Source organism: Amia ocellicauda, chromosome 15 (genome assembly GCF_036373705.1).
Source record: "Amia ocellicauda isolate fAmiCal2 chromosome 15, fAmiCal2.hap1, whole genome shotgun sequence".
In the NCBI taxonomy this organism is placed as follows: domain Eukaryota; kingdom Metazoa; phylum Chordata; class Actinopteri; order Amiiformes; family Amiidae; genus Amia; species Amia ocellicauda.
Genome location: NC_089864.1, coordinates 22,700,524 through 22,721,083, shown reverse-complemented (window position 1 = coordinate 22,721,083; position 20,560 = coordinate 22,700,524). Strand labels below are relative to the sequence as shown.

At 38.7% G+C, this 20,560-nt stretch overlaps 1 protein-coding gene across 3 annotated transcripts in view; it reads right to left on the bottom strand.

The window, feature by feature from the left end:
* Window positions 1–1,686: 1,686 nt before the first annotated feature.
* Window positions 1,687–20,560, bottom strand: part of tspan9a (tetraspanin 9a) — a 140,987-nt gene continuing 122,113 nt past the window's right edge. For all 3 annotated transcript variants that reach the window (XM_066724113.1, XM_066724112.1, XM_066724111.1), the window contains 6 exons: window positions 18,579–18,770; window positions 16,988–17,062; window positions 10,222–10,323; window positions 9,593–9,724; window positions 8,611–8,694; window positions 1,687–6,792 (listed from right to left, as the gene is read on the bottom strand). In XM_066724113.1, coding sequence (XP_066580210.1) covers window positions 6,721–6,792; window positions 8,611–8,694; window positions 9,593–9,724; window positions 10,222–10,323; window positions 16,988–17,062; window positions 18,579–18,770 — 657 coding nt within the window. In that variant the 3' untranslated portion in view covers window positions 1,687–6,720. The remainder of the gene's footprint in view (window positions 6,793–8,610; window positions 8,695–9,592; window positions 9,725–10,221; window positions 10,324–16,987; window positions 17,063–18,578; window positions 18,771–20,560) is intronic.

Below are 20,560 nucleotides of genomic sequence, written 5' to 3'. Positions count from 1 at the left end.
CTAATGCTCATGCTGTACCTTTGCAATAATTTAAATGTATACTTTTTATATATTACATTTGCAGAGTATTACAAAATATTTTGGGACAAGCGCAAATAATATTTTCACAATGTACTTAATAAGGCATAATGTAGACCAATCTCTGACCTTAATAACTCCTGCAATCCATTTTGAGCTGAGCAACAGAATACTGTGGAATTCCTAGGTGTAAATCTGCAGCCACTTCTCGATTCCCTGTTCCAGGTCATCCCGGATGTGTTCTCTGGGACTGAGGTTTCTGAACAGGCAATTAAATGTTTTCCATGCTATTCTCAAAGTCCTTTAAAAATCAAATAAAAACTCTACACATCATCTGGCATACAGGTACACTCCTTTATGTGAAAAGGATTCCCATTCATTCTCATAAAATACATTCAGACCTATAATTGCCATTAGTTTGGTGTGTATACTCCGAGATTGGCCATCATGGGATACTACTGAGTGACAATTAATTGTTGGCACTCAAATCACATACTTACCCATCTGTTTTAATGGCCAATTGTGTCCCCCCCAATTCACATTAAATTGTAATGTACTGGAGTGAGGATACACTTTTTCCCCGAGACCCATCTCTCGGCTGCAAGACCAGAGTGCTCCGACTGTCTCTGTCTTTATGTATTCTAAAATTATGCTTCTTGACAGGAAGCAACATATGCCATCTGTTTTTTCTTGGGACCAATGGCGGGAGGATTATTTGTACCTTTTAAATATCGAACATGCAGCATGCGCTCTTTAGTCCCACAGCAGGCAATCACAGGCAGTCAGGAAAAATATCTGCAAATACATGCACTCAGATAAACTCTCCCATAGGTTACATAATCTGAATTAAATAGTCTTGTGTATACTTTTAAGATAAGGCTGTTGAATAGCATACTAATGTAATACTATGGATTTATGCATTAATGTATCCCCTGTAAACCAACTGGTGACAAATATAAACAATTTGGCTATGTACAATTCTGTAAACAGAGTTTCAACTTACAAAAAAGAAAGCCAATATATTTTTGTCAGTCTAGGCATCACACCATACACAACAATCATGCTCACTGTGGAAAGGAAATTGAGATAATCACTTGGTTGGAAAATTTAAATAGTGTTTGGCTATTTCAAATTTCAAAGAATAAACAACAAACCCCCTCCTCCTCACCCAGAAATTCAATTATTTCACCAAGAAAACACAGCGATGTTGAATAACATCATATAACACCTACGGAACGAGCAAGCTCATTTTACACATGATCGAATGCTCTCTCTTTCCCTTTGTAACCGCCCTTTCTGCACCATTTAAACAACCTTAGTAAATAACATAAATCTTTGACTCTTCATGGGACAGTTCAATTAAAGTATGGGGGCAACTTTACTATGCATCACTGCTCTCATAATCTCAACAGTGAGAGATAATGGCTCCAGCTATTTCATTTATCAGGTTCCACTTTCCGAACCAAGAACCAAACCTCTCTCTGCGGTCTGCTTTTGGCCCATATTAACCGTTTTGTGATACTTCATAGCCTCGTTTATCTATACCTGCAGGAGACAAATTATTTACTGTAAGCCACACAATGCATGCAACACTAATCGGCCAGTGACTTCATTTTTCAGCAACACACACCGTGCACAGAAAAACAAGCCAATAAAAAAGCAGTCCAGTTTGGTTGGTTCTATTCACTTTATTTCAGTACGTATTACTAATACAAAATAATCTGTACAAAGGCTAAAGTAGGTGTTTTTGCATAGAAGGAACCGTGATGTGAAACATAACTTGGATGGAATGGCACATTAAAGTCTATTAACTAACACACACAAGAAGTTTCCATATCCACCTAAACAATGAGTAACAAGCTCGGTACAAAAATATTCCTGCGCGCACTTCCAATGGTAAAAATACTACAACACAATGCTTCTTTCCTATTTTATTTAGAAAGTTATGTTTTCCCCCTTCTTTATATTCATTTATTAATTTTTGTATTCCTTTAAACACCATAAGAAAAAAAACAAAAACAAGCAGTCCTCTTGTTTTCTGCACTCCTGATGAAAACACAATGACAATAACGTTCACATGAGGGCTGGGGCTTTTGAAGAAGATACCGCTCTTTTTTCGTTGCACCCCTTGGCGGAGACAGCCAAAGCCGGGGGCTCAAAGAGTCTCGCCAGTATTCAGTCACAAGCCCACATGTTGTTGCTGGTTATGCATGATTAAATACAATTAAAAATATATTATTGAAAAGGAAGTCAACAACATTAACAACAGGAAAATGAAAACAAAATAATCGACAGCATTCATTTCTTCACAACATTACTTGAAAGGCAATGAATGGGTTTTTAACGACAAGCTTTTCATTTGACAAAAAAAGAATAAAGTATTATACCAACTCTCAGAGATGTTCAGAGTGCATTTCATTTACAAACAACAAACGGGACAAGACTTGTGAAATAATACAGTATCAGAGTATTCATGGCAACGCCCATCGTAACAGGACCAAGAGCTTGACTTTGTTGTATTGCTAAAGGCTTGCAACACCTTGTTAAAAATAAAGGTGGGAGGCATTCTTGTTTTTCTCCTCCCTCATCCCCTGCCCCATACAGGATCTAGAGCATTATTGTATTTTTGCTGTTTTTCAGTGGCAGTATTTACGTAATAAAGTGAGAAATTTTAAGAACATCATTTGTGTCTTTTGTTAAATGCATAAAAACTGCATCTAGTGCAGATTTAAAATATATATAAAAAAATGTCCCTCCTTTAAACATTTGAATAGTTATACTACAACTGGAATAAAAAAATACAAAAGAAAAAAAAAATGTTTTCATTCCTTTATTGTCTTTGGCGGTTACATATAACTTGCCTGAGATCAGTCCATCCTGCACAGGTATATATAAAAAGGTAACCCACATGGACTGTTAAAAGTCTGCTGGTTGCCAACATATTGGTGAAAATCCAATTCCTACCATGACTAGGACTAGAAAACAAAAGCTCTCCTGCTTTCTGGTTACAGATCACAAATACTGCAAGATGCCAATGATGTTGAAGACCTAGTAAGAAAAGACTGATCTGATTTCAGAGTTCAAGGTCAATTTTCTCAAATTACCACAGTCATTAAAAAGACAAGATTATTCCATAGGATTTGCATCACATAATGCTGGTTAACCCAGCTCAGCTTCTTTTAAAAATTACACTGAAAATACACAAAAATGTGTTGGTCATGTAGGGAAGCATATGTGACTCAGCACTGGTTGGTTTTTGTACAGAAATCCTGTACAGTTTAACACTGATCAGCTTACAATTTACACAATAGTTCAAAATGTAAGGAAAACAACAAAAACAAAGCACAGTTCACCTTTTAAATGTATTTTTCTTTCTTGGATTACAGCCACTAGCAAAAGTAGTATATTGTAATTGGATCTGCCCTGTGCACACTTCAGCTCATAGGTTTCCCCAAATGCCTGTCATTTCAAATGTGTTTAAGACAGAAAGGTTGTCAGCTTGAACTCAGAGGTTTCCATAGTGAGGTACTTCTGATTCATGTCACCTCTCCTAATTATTTCCAAGGAACTAATATAAATTGTGACACTCTCTCTGTCTTCCTAGGCAATCAAACAAACCGGAGAGCTGTGTTGAACTGACAGATACTTTTGAGCGTTTACATACACTTTGTACACAATTCAATTTTGGTTCAATCAAGCATGGAGTATTGCTGTAGCAAAAACATGAAAGGATGGGATCCGGTGACAAATACCTGTCAGACTGCACACATGAACAACACTGTAAATAAAATGCACTCCGTCAAAGACACGTTCTTCTGAAGAACATGATTCTAAATCACAGCCTAATAGAGCTTAAAAATCAATCTCTATGTATTTTATCCGCTGAAATACAGTATACGAGGTTTGACAAAGGAAGCTGAAGTATTTAGGACCTGTATGTTAAGATTTTCTACACAGTTAAGGCTGCTTTTGACCATTTTGGGACTGACAAGATGAACGTATATTAGTCACTCCAGGCATAGTAATTTCAAACCTTGAATACAGTAATTGAAGCATTTTAGATTGTTAACAAAATGCACCTTGCAATCTTCAAAACCTCAGATCAGGCCATATATAGAAATATATCAATGTAACTGCTCTCTCTTCAGTTCAAATGCTTCATATAAATCAGCGAGAGACCGCCCTGCTCTTTCAGCCCAGCATGGTGGCAAAGCTGTAGCGAACTTACACACACCACTTCATATATAACAGTTGTGTTCAAGTGAGGGACAGCATATAATTTTGCGGGGAAAACCAAGTGCTGCCCCTTTGGTTGAGGGGCTGAAATTAAATGGTAGACTTCATTTCCAGACACACGGCAAGTCCAAATTGAAACATTAAATCAGTCTTATGCTTCACCATTGAGTGGGGGGATGTTTAATTACTTGGAAAATGGCACCTGCCAGGGCGTGAAAAAACAAAAGTCTGCCGCAACTGTTACGTCTCCTGGGGGCATCAGAGGCAGCTGAGAAAAGCACCATTTCTAAATAAAACCTGGATTTTGGCAACAGCTCAGCACTTTCCGAAACTGTCTTCATCGTTATTCAGACGTGAAACGACCGGTGCGTTCTCGAGACGGGACGCAATCCGCTCGCAAAGGCTAAGGTGACAAAACACAGATGTCGGCCCCCTGCAAAGGCGTGATGGTGTCACAGCGTCGGCTCCCCTTGCCGCTAAGTATTGTCATACAAACTTCACCCAAAAGAAGATCATGCATGTTTTCTTTTTTTTTTTTTTCAATCCGTTACACATCTTCCAGCAAGATTGACCAGACAAGAATGGAGTAAAACACTGCAGTGTGTCAAAACAGCGTGAACGATGGACATCATTTTTCCTTTTTCCATCATGTCGTATTGCCTTTCTTAGCTACAGACTTCCCACATAGCAGCAAACATGCTCAGTGGCAGAGTTCCTCAATTCATCATCCACAGTACCCCCTGCCCGCCCAACCCAGCACTCCACCGCCACCCAAACAATTATTTCAAAATGTTTCTGCATTCGGAGGATGATATTCAGAACTCAATTCACTTCTGGTCCCAATTTCCCCGTTTTCGAAGTAAACAACTAGCCAATTTTCCCAACAGCTTCTGTACTTGAGTGTGATGCAACTCCCTAACTGAACAACCTCCCTTTCCCACCCTTTGTGACTGAATAAGATTTTTTTTCTTCAAATTTAAGCAGCATTAAAACTAGAGGTATATCTTCAAGTCATCTAGCAGGAATGTCTGTGGAAATGTGCACTGTAATAAAAGCTCTGCGGCTTTTCTGTGTGTGATGCGGAAAGAACAACCTGGACCTGAAATTAAAACACAGATTGCTGAAGTGTGCAAAAAAAAAGGGAAGAAACACTGCAGGCTGTACAACACCAATGATCAATCTTGCCAGACTTATGCTTCAACTCTGCGTTCCCCCACTCAAATGAAAACATATTTTTGTATGGCTTCTAGAAGGTTTTGTTAATTCTGCTTGGAAGGCAACCAGGTTTCCCGTTCAAAAAGGTATTTGTTGAGTCACTACTTCCCATCTGTCGTCTACGACTCTGAAACCAACCACAGCAAGCACTGTACTGTATCCCGATCGATACAGTACACAAGATTCATATTTGTGATTTCAATGCAAGCTTAGTGTGAGCATTTTAATTATAGGAATAAGGATAATATATTTTAACTCAGGGCTGGTGAGGTGACAGCAATTATGATGATAGAGTTATTATGAAGAGTGTGTATATTACACGTGTGAAAGCTGGAGTAGGAAAGTCATTATTAACGACAAGTAACAATTCTTTGTTGTGGACACTTAATTGACCTGTGAAGTGTTTTATCAAGACAAACCAGGCGTCGGAATATCCCGCTTTAACAGAGCACATTCAGGGCTGAAACAAAAGGCTGTTATTTTTCCACACGACGATTTAGCTCTGTGACCTACAGTAATGTCTTCAATCCTATAGACCGCTCTATGAATCATAAAAAACAAAACAAACCTAAGAACAAAACAACCAAATCCCGCCCCCGCCCAAAACAAATAATAAAATAAAACAAAAACATCCATATATTGCAAAGGAGCATGAAAGAAACGTACATTAAAACTAAAAAAAGTTCTTAGGATTGTATCCAAAAAAATATCTTATTTTAACTTTAAAATACAAAGTTATCCATCGAGTAGAAAAGAAATCTGTAGCATGCAAAATTTTAGCCTTCGGTTGTTTACCAAAGATTGGAAATAACAGGGCTCTTCCAACGTCCAGAGACTTGTTCGACACAGCTGTTGTGTTTCAGAGCCTCCCTTTGCTTTACATGTGCAGATCAGAAGTGTATTAGTAAAGCAACGCATTCTTTTTTTTTTTCCTTTCTTGCGTTCTTTAAAAACTGTTAGTTAGAAGAAAAAAACAACAAAAACAAAAGGAGGAAAGATAGCCACATAGCGTTCATTGTCAATAGTCGATGCTTCTTCTCTTTTCCGATCTGATTTTAGTTCAACTCTTTGGCAAATAAACTGTATATGCAATTTTTTTTAATTGTAATTCTGATGGAGTAGATCTGTAGTCTGTGTAAATGTGGGGGTGCCTTTTGGTGCCTGGCCAGTGCTGCGGGGAAAGAACGGGGCTATTCTGGGTTGTCCTCTGGAGACTGACGGTGAGCCAGGATACCTCTGCTGGTGGCGGTGCTAGGCATCGTACTTTTTACCAGTTCTGTGGATCTGCTGGAACAGAGTCATGGAGAAGGCCATGCCAAGGATCTGGAAAACAAAACCGTTGATATATGAGTCGAGAATAAGGCTGATTAGGAAGACAATCATTCTCTTGGTATGAAGGATGAAAGCATGACATTCAGAATCAGTGTTTCCCTCACTTTTGGCATCCAAATTTCAAATGACCTCATGTGTGTATATAAATATATCCAAGGTGCCATTTTGTTTGGCTAGTACGTGCCAAACTGTAAGAGAGACGGGAATAATGAGGGCTTTACAAACCGGGTCATGCCCAGTACAATTGTTTTACATTTGCTGATTTTACCACGGTGATGTCACATAGTGAAGGTGGCGCCCTCTCGTGGTGCAATCGGCACACTCGGGGCACCGTGTCTGAGTTTGTGCATTTGTGTAAACACATGCGGAGATGTCTCGCACATTCTTGCTCTTTGTAACAAGCAAGACAATTAGGCAAAAGAGAACTGGGAGATCAACTTTGATAGAAATGCAACAGTGCAACAACACCACGGGTGCAATGCTATTCAAATTCTATTAAGTCTGTGTATGAGACCTCAATGGAAGCAAATTATACTATTCTGAAGACGAGCTATATCGAGACCTTGCAATCTGCTGTGAGTCTCATTTGCATTGCTGTACAACTTCAGAAAAAAATCTCCTTGTGGATATAGAAATACATTTTGTTAACAGACATTTGAGCTGTAACATATGAGCAAACTCATAGCCTACATAATATTTGAAAATCTAACTGCGCTTGTGGCAGATTGATCTGTTCTCAAGGCAAGAGGCTACAGGAGATTCTCTAAGGGGTTTTGTGCTTGAATGTTTCTGTAATCAAATACACAAAAGCAAAGGAATACTTCCACATCAAACAAAGGCACACACACACGTTTTTGCAGTTACGGTCTCTCAGACTTGCCGGTCTCTCTCTATACCCATCCTGCATTGCTTAACACAGGCTTAGACATTCTCTGTAGTTCCCTTCCTGTTTACCTCATGATCTCAACAGTATGAATACAAAACTCATCTAGCATTAGCATATCGAGAGAGCGTGGCAAAAAACTTGAATCCAAACTTTTCCCATAAAAAAATTAAGCTTCCTATTAAGCCAAATTGCTTACGAAACACGGCGCATTCCCACCAGAGTTTCCTCTCCAGGTCATGTTACATCACACTGAAGACATATGACACGAGGAGCTCTTCTTACTATCCTTATTCATCCTGAAGTGCAGATTAACCTTACATGACAAGCTGTTCATGCTTGCCTACGCTATAAGTTACATCACTGCAGTTTAGCAGAGGGGAAAGTAACTGCTCTGTGGCCCCGATCGAGCAGAAAAGTGGATTATTATTCGATTATGATCTTTCTCGGTGACACTTTCTTTCACGGAAGCAGAGATTCCAAGATTTTTCCGAGGTTGCACAGGGCCACACGCAAAAAACTGCTATGGTAACCACGGAAAAGAAAAAACCTCTGCAGAGAGACAGTAGTGTCTTACTTTCATGTCTGGCGCATTTGTTGAACCAAAGATACGATAAAACCATTTATATATCATCAGAACACCAAAGACCAGGGGTGTCAGTCTTCAGTCCTTTAGCCCCAGCAGCTCCTTATTGAACCCGTTGACTGGGTGTTGCCTTTGTTTAGAAGGTACGCACTCTTTTCAATAGTTAAAGAAGTCATGATAACAATAACAACTGTTTAATATTTTAGTCACGTGTGCCTGTAGGTGCTTATCACCATTAGTGTGTGAAGTGAATGCTTACAGTTGCTCTTGAAAGGAAATATTGTTCCCCCTACCCACAGCTAATTAAAAACTTAATTACTCCAGCATGAGACGGATTTACCTGTATTACTAAGATGCACATCCCAATGGTGCCCAAGAGGTGTTTGTTATCATCCAACCATTCTTCCACCTTCCCATAGCAACCCTGGGAGAGACAACCAAAGGAAATGTTTCAGTAACACAGAAGACGAGAGACACAATCCAGAGGAAGGAAAAGTTATTAACTTCCATGAACTGTTTGAAGTGTTGGTTATCATATCCTTTTAGTGATCCTTTCAGCTCTGGACATTGTGAAAATATTCCACTTTTCTTTCGGAGGAAAAACTGCAGAGAGTGTAGAATTCATTCAAATAAACAGATTCACAGTTCATTTATTTGAACTCCCCACCAGCTTTTCACAAGTGATACATGTCAATCAAAAATGTCCTTATCTGCTTCTTAAGTCCCAAGCTCTTTCGCTTAAAAAAAACTAAAAAACTAAACGTATGTCCCAAAGGGCATTTTCATTTAATATAGATTGTTTAATTTGCTCTCAAGTTACTCCCGGCAATTAGTCACTGAATTTTTAATGGTTTCAATTTGGAGAAGTAAGTTTGATTAAAATAAAAAGTCGGTTTTAATAAAATCGATTTGAAAGAGAGAGTAGTTTCATTCCCTGCTTTAAACTAGGCTAGAAAATGATTTTTTGTTTCGTAATAAATGGTAATAAAAATAACTTGCGACAGGTTGAGAGTCAAATATGTAGTGGATGTTTTATTTGTCTCCATAAAGAACATACTGCATGATTTTCAAAAAGGACAGAATACAAGCTTGGCTGCAAATTGCTACAATTGGGTCACTCAATAAACTCTTTTCAAAGAGTCTGTAAGATCCACTTCTTGGCCCTCTGAAAATATAAAAGATGTAAAAGAGGCTTTAACAAACCCTTTGCAATGAGTGTCTTATCTTGGCCCATTTGAAAATCATTGAAAACTGTTAGTCCCAGGGTGAGGGTGTTGCTAATCAATAAATACAAGGGACAGGATCTCAGCGCTGCTCTTTACCTGCTTCCAGAACATGTTGGTGGCGTTTCGCCCGCAGTCTTGGTAGTGCTCTTGGCAGCAGCGGTCCGGCACCACGGGCTCTTTCAGGGCTTCGTACCAGTCAGTGTACCCCATCACTCCACAGCACTTCCACTGCCAAGCACAGACACACACACCGTTAGAACCAGATTATGGGTGAGTTTCAATAAGACAGATGTTTATGCATCTAAATTTGTTAAAACTTGATTGTAAGTGGAAATGGCCAACACTCAATAGAAAATGAACCAAGTAATTTACTTTTGTTAACTGAATTTCAGCACTCTGAAAGTTTCCACTTTGTGTAATCTTTCCCCTCATTGGCAAAAAACAGATGTTATCTAAGTGCAATGGAACAAATATAATAAAATACACGCATTTGGTGATGTATTACTCAATAAGCAGTTCAACAAAACGGCACACTAGGATTGTTTAGTAGTCAGGATGCATATCAAGCGAAATAAGCAGAGCAATGTGAATGCTTCTAATTAATCCTTTATTCGCAGTTAACCTTGATTATCCTTCTCAGTATCAGCTTGTTTCTGCTCTAGCGCTGAAGCGTGAGAAAGGTGTTTCACTGCCACACACTGGAAAACTGAAATGTCTCCAATTACCTCGGCCTGAATGATGTTCCAGGCGTTTTTCAGACCGACATTGTTGTCTGTGTTGTACAGCGCAAGTCCGTCTTTCAAGTCCTTCTTCGCGTTCTCGCTTACCTGGCGAGTTAAGGAGGAAAAAACGTTATTAAAAACACCAAAATGGCTTTTTTTTTTTTTTTTTTTAAACAGAAAACAACTTGTGGTGTGATTTGGAAAGATCTTTCTGTTCATATTTCTGACTGGTCCACCCATCTTCGTAATGAACTTCTTAATTGAAGCAAACAACCCATTAGACATTTTGTCACTTTAATCCCATGCACAATTCTAAACATTAACAATGTTCCTGTGAGAGATGTATATATTTTTTTTAATATCTTCATGGATGCAGAGACAAGTATATCTACAAATAAATGCCCTGAACTTGGCTATAATGATTTGAGCACTGCATAGGTATTTACATGCAATTAACATGAAGTCATTTCAAAGTTCTTATGCTTTATGGCGTTTTTGACAGGATCCCATTAAAATAAATCCCCAACCCCCTTAAGCAACAGCGCTGAACTTTAAATGAAATGCGTTTTATTATTTATAATTAAATTTTTGGTAAAAACAAATGGGATTTATTGCTTACATTGCAACACTAATTCTCCCCTTCTTGACACAATGCCAATACAATTATCAGCAAAGATAAATATTTAAGCAGACATCCTAATGAGATATACTATTACAGATTAACAGTTCAGTGTTCATTGCCCTGAAGCACTAATTGCTGCACAGAATCGAAGGCTGTTAGACAGAGGACGGAGGTAATTATTGTTGAAAATGACACTTTGTCAGTGTTTGCCTTTCAGCTGATTCACGGTGGTAGGAATGTAGACAAACAAAATCTTTATATACTTATGGAAGTTAACTTTTAATTCTTTCGATATTAGATCATTTGGGCATATGGTGAATACAAATAAAAGTGCAGAGTCATATTGTGAGACTAATCAGTTACGTGTATGCAATGTGAATGATACAGTACAGATATATGACTTTCATATGCAGACAAATACACCAGTAATCTATCAGCAACTGCAGAGAAAACATTAACTATCCACTGTGTATGAAATTGCAAATGTCAAAAAATAGCTAACGGAAATATTCCCCAAAATGTTGCAATCCATCTCAAACCCCCTATTTCACTCACTGCTGACCTTTCCCCTTGCTACAGTATATTGCACTGCACACTAAAAAAACGAGGTGAAGTTAGCTACATTATTTATTTCCACCTCAAGTCTCTGGTATATAGTGGTAACGGATCTCTCGAGTAAATCGAACGCCTGCGCTCTTAAAACACACACATGCACACAACTTTTTCTCCTATACAAGTTGAAGTAGAACTCAATAAAGCTACACGATGCATCACCTATGACCTACTCGTGTTTGGAGAATTTGACAGATTGGCACGTGACATGCTTGTTTATTAGACTCTTTCGGTCTCTCTGTCTGTCTGTCTCGCTGTCAGTCTCTCCGTCTGTCTCTCGCTCCTGTTAATTTGGCTGCTATGTCGCGTGACCATACTTTTCACTCAACATCTAAACAGGCCTAAAAAGTCTGTGCTTTATTTGAAGATTTCTAAACTTAAAACTAGGCTTCCACAATTAATCCTCAGTTCACTTATTTAACTATTAACGAACTAATTTAATCATTAAATACAATCAAGCTCCACTTTTTAACACATTTTTTAACAAAGAAATAATAATATTTTGTATACCTGTATGAATGTGACGTCAAACAAAGTTATGCCTACTGGCTAGATCATCAGGTTATTTCACTGAGACTTTCAATGCCTGGATCTCACCGAGGTTGAGAAATATATTACTCCGACCTCAAATTAAAATGAAGTATGCAACCTCCAGAGCAAGGTTCCTTTTGTTCTTTTCTGCTCCAAAGAAAAAGTGCAAGCAGAGCAAGGGTTGAACTTTTGCGTCTCAAAACATGAAAGCCAAAAACAAAAAGCAATAAAAAAGAAAGGACTCTGCCTCGAGGAAAAGCACAAATGATATGACAGACTCCGAGATCAGGCCGTGAAGCTCACTGCCACAAGTTTGCTTGCAACGCTCGGTTCAGAGAAAAACAGAATATGAAAGGAGAAAGCTCTTTATCCTTCATCACACCACCCTGTGAGAAGTTCCAATTCCCAAAAGGAGCGAAAAGGATCGCTAGGCAGACACTGTGTATGCCTATAATTTCAGTCTGCATTAGATGGGTTTTACATATATTCTTAATGGGGGTATATGAAGTGAGGTTAAAATATGCATTGAAGGATGCAGCGGCTTTTAGATTGGGGTTTTATCTGTCTGCGGCTCAGTCAGCAGTCAAGTGTCTGAAGCTCACAGGATTTGCATGTCACATGGCATGGCAGGCGAGCGAGAAACCTTCATGGCTGTAACTGACTGCGTTCAACCATTACAATCTCATAAGAGAAGGCCTTCGAACATCAGACTGGGTTTCGTTTAGTCAGATCTGAAAGAAACTGCTTTGTGAGCAAAGGGGATATAGACTATATCTGATGCGTCTCATTGGCCACTGCTGGTCATAAAAGGCAATTAAGATGGAGGCTGACATGCCAATTTTTTCCCCCCAAGTGGCCCGTCAGTGACGTGGCAGGTAGTGCACTAGGCACAACTGATGTTAAACCTCTCTCCAGCTCCCCTGCCCTGCTCTGGGTTGTGTGTTGATGAGCTTTGACGAACCACCAACAGTTTAACCCAAAGGCATCATTAGGTCCATTAAGTTAATGAGTGCTGTGAGGTTGGGGCCGCAACGAGGCCTGTAGTGAGCGCTAATGAACTGGGATGGTGTGATAATGCCTGCTCCCTCAATGTAGCACGACAGTCCCAGGGGCACCTTCACCGAACAACTTTTCCGAATCCTTCAGCTGGGGGTGTTGACAAATTTAAACCAGCAGCCCAAAGAGGCAATCCTTTTTCAGATTGCCTCCAAACTTTATGAACCAAAGTTGCTTCCATCTTCAAAAGCACTGAAATACTTTCCTTGGTTTGCAGGAAATTACACTGTATTATATTATTCCAATGAAAATGCAAATTGGAATATCTCATTACTTTTTATGGCGGCAACAGTCGACACAAAATGTATTCAATTCATTTGGATTCCAGCTAAAATGCGAGAAAGCAAAAGCCCCATGCCCTCTCTCATATCCAAAATGTTGAATAAAGAAAAAAAACTCTGCAAATTCTATAAATGTGAAAATAGGATGCATAATGCATCTTATTACACTGTATATTGATGCTTCAATAACCATCTTAAAATGAGTGCCTTAAACAAAAATACATCACAACAGTACAGTGGAGATGCAGAAATATGGACTTAGTTTAATACTTCAGATATAAACAGTTATTTAAATTATTTACAAACTAACGTAATTCAGCGAGAGAAGCACGTCTTCACTTCAGCCAAAAACCAAGGAAAACAGGTGCCGAGCTACAAGTGAAGACTACCGAGAACCCCTCCACATTGTTTATTTTTAAATAACTCAATCCAAGTCCTTTAATATATCTGAAATATGTTAGCACCCCAGGTACTCATACATTAAACACGCTCTCTTGTTTCCATATTGGACAGCCCTGCCACGCTGTGATCTGGCCGTGACAGAGCAGCGAGAAAAATAAAAATAAAATCCAACGGCTTGAACGTCAGATGGTTTGGAGCGAGCCTGGAAGTCACATCCTGCTCATTTCCAATCTCCACACAGGTCCACAAAGTTCACTGTAATCTGGGATTTGGTTGCTTTGTAAACAGCGCTGTATATCATTGTTTCTAATATGGATTTTATTTCCCTGGACAGCACCTCTTGGTTTTTCACGGGCTGTATGGTTTTTGAGGAGCCTAGGGCATTTCGCCTCTTATTGCCACCTGATAAATAATGTATAAATAGGTAGAAATGGAAATGAAAGCAGGTAGTAGAGCTCCAACCTCAAAGCACATTTTTATCCAGAGCAATTTCACACCGCCTGATACATCAAAGGCGGCTGATATTTTAACAAATGAGGTAATATGCTTTTACTTTTTGCTGTAATTGCTAAAGCTTGCCAGAATAAGGTCATGCTGTTAAAGACGGATCGACTAATCTGTTCTTTGGGTCAGGCCATCTGTTGGTCAGCTACCGCAGAGCCAAAATACGAAGGACAGGTTGAGGTAGATATCATTTGTAATATCGTTTGCAATATCGTTGTGATATTTTTCTACTTTTGGATTCTATTTTAATTTTCCTGAGGGGCACGTTTCTTAAAAAACAAACGACAAAGGCAAGGGAATATTGTTTGGCCAATATATTTTTTGTTTTTAGCCCGTTCAAGAATTCTGTCAGGCAGCTTGACTTCAACTCCCTATTTTGTTAGGTTCTGCATTTCCTTCTCTAGCATATTTAATGCTCATTTATTTTTTGATGAGGGACAAAAGGTCAGTAAGTGGAAATACAAATAATGTCTGCGTCTTTTTTAATAGCATATTTAATCAATATTATTTGTGCCCTCGCTCAGAAATGCTTTTCAACTGTAATATTGGATAGCGACAGCAATTAACATTCCTTTGAATCTCAGTGCATTTGCATATAGACTTCATATAGTAGAAAAAAAAACTGCTGACAGGCACTGCAGTATAAAAATGGTGACTGAGTACATTTCGTCATGTATTAATAAGACACTGTTTAAGATTTTAAAGCACTTTTTTAAGCCTACAAAGCAGTTATGGTTAATGGCTCAGGCGTTTAAAGCATTAAACGGTTAAAGCAGAGCCCTGAGCTGTGTTATGGCTCACATCACACACTCTGTGAACAGGCTAGACAGATTATTTCTGTCTTCAACTGCCAATACAAAAATCTCACCATCATTTCATGTTGCATTATATCTTAAACAAAGCATACACATTTTAAGCTTAAATATAAAAAAAAGACTAGATAGGTAGATATAAAGTTGTAAAAGTGTACATTCATTTCATATTACAATATTTCGCACTGCATCCTTGACCTTGTGCTTTATACAGGGCTGATGCAGACAAAGATTTTTTTTGCACTCACTCATTTTCACTTCTGTGTACGTACAACTCGGTTCATTTACATTATAAGGCAGTCCTACATGTTGAGAATTGGAGGTTTAAGCTGTGAAATCAAATATTAAAACCAATCTACAATATTAATTGTTTTCAAGCTGAACATATTTCTTTTCATGCCGAGCAATTTTGTCCGTCAGTGCATGTGAAAATCTGCAACAGTTTGTATAGGTTTTATTCCGTTTTAAACCTCACTGTAAAAGCTCTCTCATAGGAAATTCCCTCCTGTTTAAGATGCTCTACTTCCAAAAGACACAAACTGTCACGACTTATTACAAGTTATTCTAAGCCCCCCACACAATATCCTTGTATCACCGCCCTTATAAACATGCTAAGAGTCACAAAATATACATGATGGTTTGAATTCTCACTTCAGACATTGGGAAGGTCATATTCATCCTCTTGCCTAAGTTCTCATGACTGATAATAATCATACTGCTCCCCTCTGTGATCAAAATCCAAACGCTGAGGGAAAGGTCATGGGAAATGTTTGCAATCTCCCTGAAAAGCAAAGAGCCTGCAAAGCAATAATCCTTTTGCCAATTGGCCTGGCCGGACTACATTGTATACGTTGACCTCTTTTAAAGAGGAGGTCAGAGAAGTTAAGGGAACTGGCACTTTACTAGCCCTTAAATGGACAAGAAAGTTAAAAATCTGTAAATACAGGCCTTTCAATAAACACTTCCTTGACCTCTTCGCAAACGATTGTCATTGCCCTTAATGTTGGAAAACATTACGTCACAAAATTGTTTTAAGGCAACTTTTCAGAGTCATACAATACCTAGTATGATGTATATGCTGTTTACAGACTTCTCAGGAAACGATTTCAAATTTGTTTATGTAATTTTTTGTCATGTGCTAAGCACTTCTGTAGCCCAGTCTCTGGTGGAAAGGGTTTTCAGTTTCCCTGCTTAATGAAATCCAATTGCTTTGGTTGGCATCTTTGTTCCACGCTCTCAGTAGCATCCCCTCTCTCGCACAAATGCTTTGGTGACTTATTAACATGAAAATATTCCCTGCTAGTGGGCTGTTTACAAAGTTTATTAACACAAGTAATGCTGTTAGCCGGGAGAAAGACACACTTGATGTTTTACACTGCTTAGTGGGGAACATGATCCCATAAACGTGTAAATAGAGGACGGTCTTAATATCATCAGAATTGTCATCTTAACTTATACCGTGGTAAGTAGATTTCAAATTGTATTTGTGTATACATTACTGTCTAGACTATCTGCAGTGCAGTGGCACCAGTGGTATGTTTATCACTGGAAAGTAATTACTTACCCAAAGCATTGGTCTTCTGTCGGACAGAGCATTTAAACAACTTTCACAGTAACCTGAGGTATGATGTGAAAACGATTTGATCCTGTCTCCTGTGATCCTGAAATTCTGCTTTTTTTTGTGTTAGTGCCCAGGGGAGTGTGTATTTTTAAGTCTTTAAAGTTGAGAAACTTGCTTTGATCAGCTTTATATATATATGAACTATAACAAACTTCTATAGAGTATATCAAACTGGTCTAACAGCCAGAATCAAAGTTCTAGTCTTTAAAAGGAATACTCAATGCTATGTGAAAATGTATATGGATATTACTCTGCCTTGTTTGAAATTCAGTCATTTGACACCAAAAACATTTGCTAGGAAGAAATTCGAGGCATCGGTATACCTTACCTTATCCATATAAACAAAGAACAGAATGAGTAGTATCAACTCTGCCAGGAGAATAATCAGCAAGACAATGAAAAACTGAAAGACAAGAGAGAAGAGATATGGTCAGACATGGATTCTCACAGATGAATTTGGTCCCGACATTTAGATGTTGACGGTTTACAAAAAATACAGCAGCACTGTACTTGCATGTTTAGGCAACAGAACTGTTCTTGGTGAGCAGTAAAAAAAAAATGAAACTGTACTCCTATTAAATGGATTATTAATATTATCGATCAAGTGTGATATAAAATGCAGAAAAAGAAAGGGAGGATAAATGTATTTGGATTCTTTTTTAAAGAACGTATTTATTTATTGCCTATTTTATGCCCTTGTTTGTATATTGGGCATCGTCTTGATATGTTTATTGCACAGTCGGAAAAATACAGTCTCCCGTGCGGCCTCAGTCACACAACTACTGCCACATGTATTGATCTGTAGATAAGGTGACTGTGCCATGCTCTCAAATCTTTAAATCATTTTCTAACTTCAAGAGTAATAACTTTTTCATCAAGTCATTGAAATGAATACGACTAAACTTTTTCAATTAAGTGAGTCCTTGCTGATTGTAGTATGTTTAAATTTGCAAATGTTTAAATATTTGAATGTTTCTAAAATTTAATTCAACCAAAGCTACTTAGATTAACAAAAGTTATAATTCATACTGGAAAATGAATACATTTGGCAAAGTATAATTTCCTTATAGTTTTTAAAGCAACAGTACATGCCATGAACTGTATATTCATATTAAGCACGTATTAATACAACATGCTCCCAACATGTGCTTTATCTTCATTGTGCTTAAAATATGTGCAACTTTATCTAATTTCAAGTTCCATTCGTGGATTCCGTGACACTTCATCTCGGCTGTCGAGCTCATTAGACTTATTATTACGCGTGGGAAAATGTGATCAAATAAGATGGATATCTCCGAATTTGAGCAGGAACAGTTTGGGAAGTGCTGGAGGCAAGGCACGTATTTTCAAAATGAGTCCAGCAGAGTTGTGTGAACTGGAGGCAATGATGATAAGTGAACAAAACATGCCTTACTGTGAACTGTGTGCGCGCCGCTGTCAATGCATACATTTAAATTAACACTTTCCAGCATATATTCAAATAAACAGTCTGGTAACCTTTACACTAACAAGCTTAATTCGAAATGTAACCGGATACAACACAAACCAGATGTATACAGTCCTGTCATATTAAAATCAGAACCCCCGCCACCAAAACAATTGACCTCTACAGTGCCACAGAACTTCTTTGCCTGTGGCACAAAAATCTGCTTGCTGTGTGAATAATGGCATCAATCACAGCACTAAGCACAAGGGCATAGCTAGCAGATAAGGATGTGGTTCTCTGTTTTCATATGTTGTGCTTGGTGTAGTTTTTTAATATGGTAGGGCTCTTACCTATAATCTAGTATGTGTATTTCTGTGGATTTCACAAGCTTTTTTCAGATTCATGAATTTTACTTCTCTTTCTTCCCTGGCACAGTGTTCAGGCATTTTTCTATGTTGATATAACCTGGAGTGGGTTACTATAGTTGACTTACACTCAATAGGAGGCACTTGTTTTCCTTGATGGCCCCCAGGCACCCCAGGAATCCGGTCACCATGATGATGGAGCCGATGGCGATGACCAGGTTAGCCGCAGAAAGGGACGGGAAGGAGGGGGAGAAGGTGGCGAAACTCCCCTGGGACACCGACAGCCATATGCCCACTCCCAGCAGACCACAGCCGCACAACTGCAAGAGAGGAACAGACAACAAAGAGCTCGGTCACTTTTCCAGCACAACCTGAACACAACCTGACAATGAGAGCCTGAAAACAGGAAACTCATTTTGTGTTGTTTGATAGATGTTTAGCAGCTTTTTTCAGCTAGAAACGATGACAGTTGGTTTTGTTCCCGTTGAGACTGTACACATATCTGGATACAATGGTGCCAAAATGCTCTTCCTCTAGATGGTGCCCTTCAATTGAAGTTAGAATTCCTCTAGTGGGAGCAAACGTGAAGAGGGACACGTGGGATTTTGAGCAAATGTAAAATTGCACCTTGAAGAGTGTGTGCATGTAAGAGGGGATTGACCGGTGAACTGAATATCTTGTGTGGATCTATTCCCCCCATCTATCAAGAAGATGAGCAGGCAGCATGTTTGAGCCTTCCAGGCAAGTCTGCTCTATGAATACTAAAAAGTCAGTGAGGTATTGGGAGACAGGGAAGCAGTGACATTTTCCCTGCGCCTAATGCAATCAAATGGCTGCTGGGATTTGATCGTGAACGAGAAACCCCAGTGAAACGTGAACAAAATTACTAGTAAACGGACAACTTTCATGCTATCTTCCTAAAGACCCGCGAGGCTTAGAGTCGGGTTTGAAATAAAGGGTCAGATCTGTATGCAATTCAGGGTTTAAGTGCTTGAACTGCATCATATTGGTTCTACTCAGATGAAACTCCGAACTGTGACTAATTGCTAGGCTGGTTTGGGTGATTCAATTGATTAACGAGTGACAATGATCTCTTCCGACTGAGCATTGTTCAAATAAAAACCGTTCAGATGCTTTTTTTGTCTCAAGGGGAATATAGATATTGTTTACTTCTATACAGCAGAAGACTTATTCGCATGCACCACACTGAGGGACTAAGAAGCGCATCTTGTAAAAAGAACATTCAGACACTCGAGGGATGAAGTTGCTGCTCAGCTCAAGTGCCGAGAATTCCCTGCCACCTCAACGGAGACTCCGCTGCTTTGTTACATTAACGTTTAATCCATCAAAACAGTTCAAACTTCAGGGCCTGCATGCTGATAAGCAGATAATTCTCAGGATATTAATTCGGACGCCTTCACTTCATCGCTTCGCCTGCTGTGTTTATAATGTCTTATTTACGAGAGCTGCTCTGAACTATTCTTTCAACGTGAGGGGGGTTGGAAGAAACCGAGGACGCTCCATACGTTCCCACAGCCAAAGAACAGTCAGAGATATCCCTGGGGATGTGATCTTTTGAGACCTTTTAGGAATCAATGAAGAAATCACACAACCTTGGAGTGAACGTTTTCTTTAGACCTTCCGAGTGACTCCCACCCACATACAGTATATAAATAAAGACTAGACTAAAGACTAAAGGCAAGACGCAGTTGTTTATAGACCGCATATAGTCTGATACAAGGCTTATTTATGAGCCTGGCAAAGCTTTTGTTTGCTTCAGATGAGTCTTAGTGACCTTGAAAAAAAAATGAAAACAAGTGCGGGATAGAGACCAAATCAAAGAGCATCGCTGAAACCAATTTTTAGACTACAAAATAAAGTCACAAAGTTTAATAATTCATGGATTTTATTGAACTAAAGCCATATAATAGGCTTTTCAATTGGAGGCAAAATAAAGAAATACATGTATTTATAATTTGGAGGGTTTTACTATTAAAATCAATCAAGTAGCAAGGCCATCTCTGAGATAAAACATGTATTCCATTTTAATTGATCTGAACTGACAGCCAGTCAAAACACAGGAGACCATGGGGCAAATATTTAATGAAGA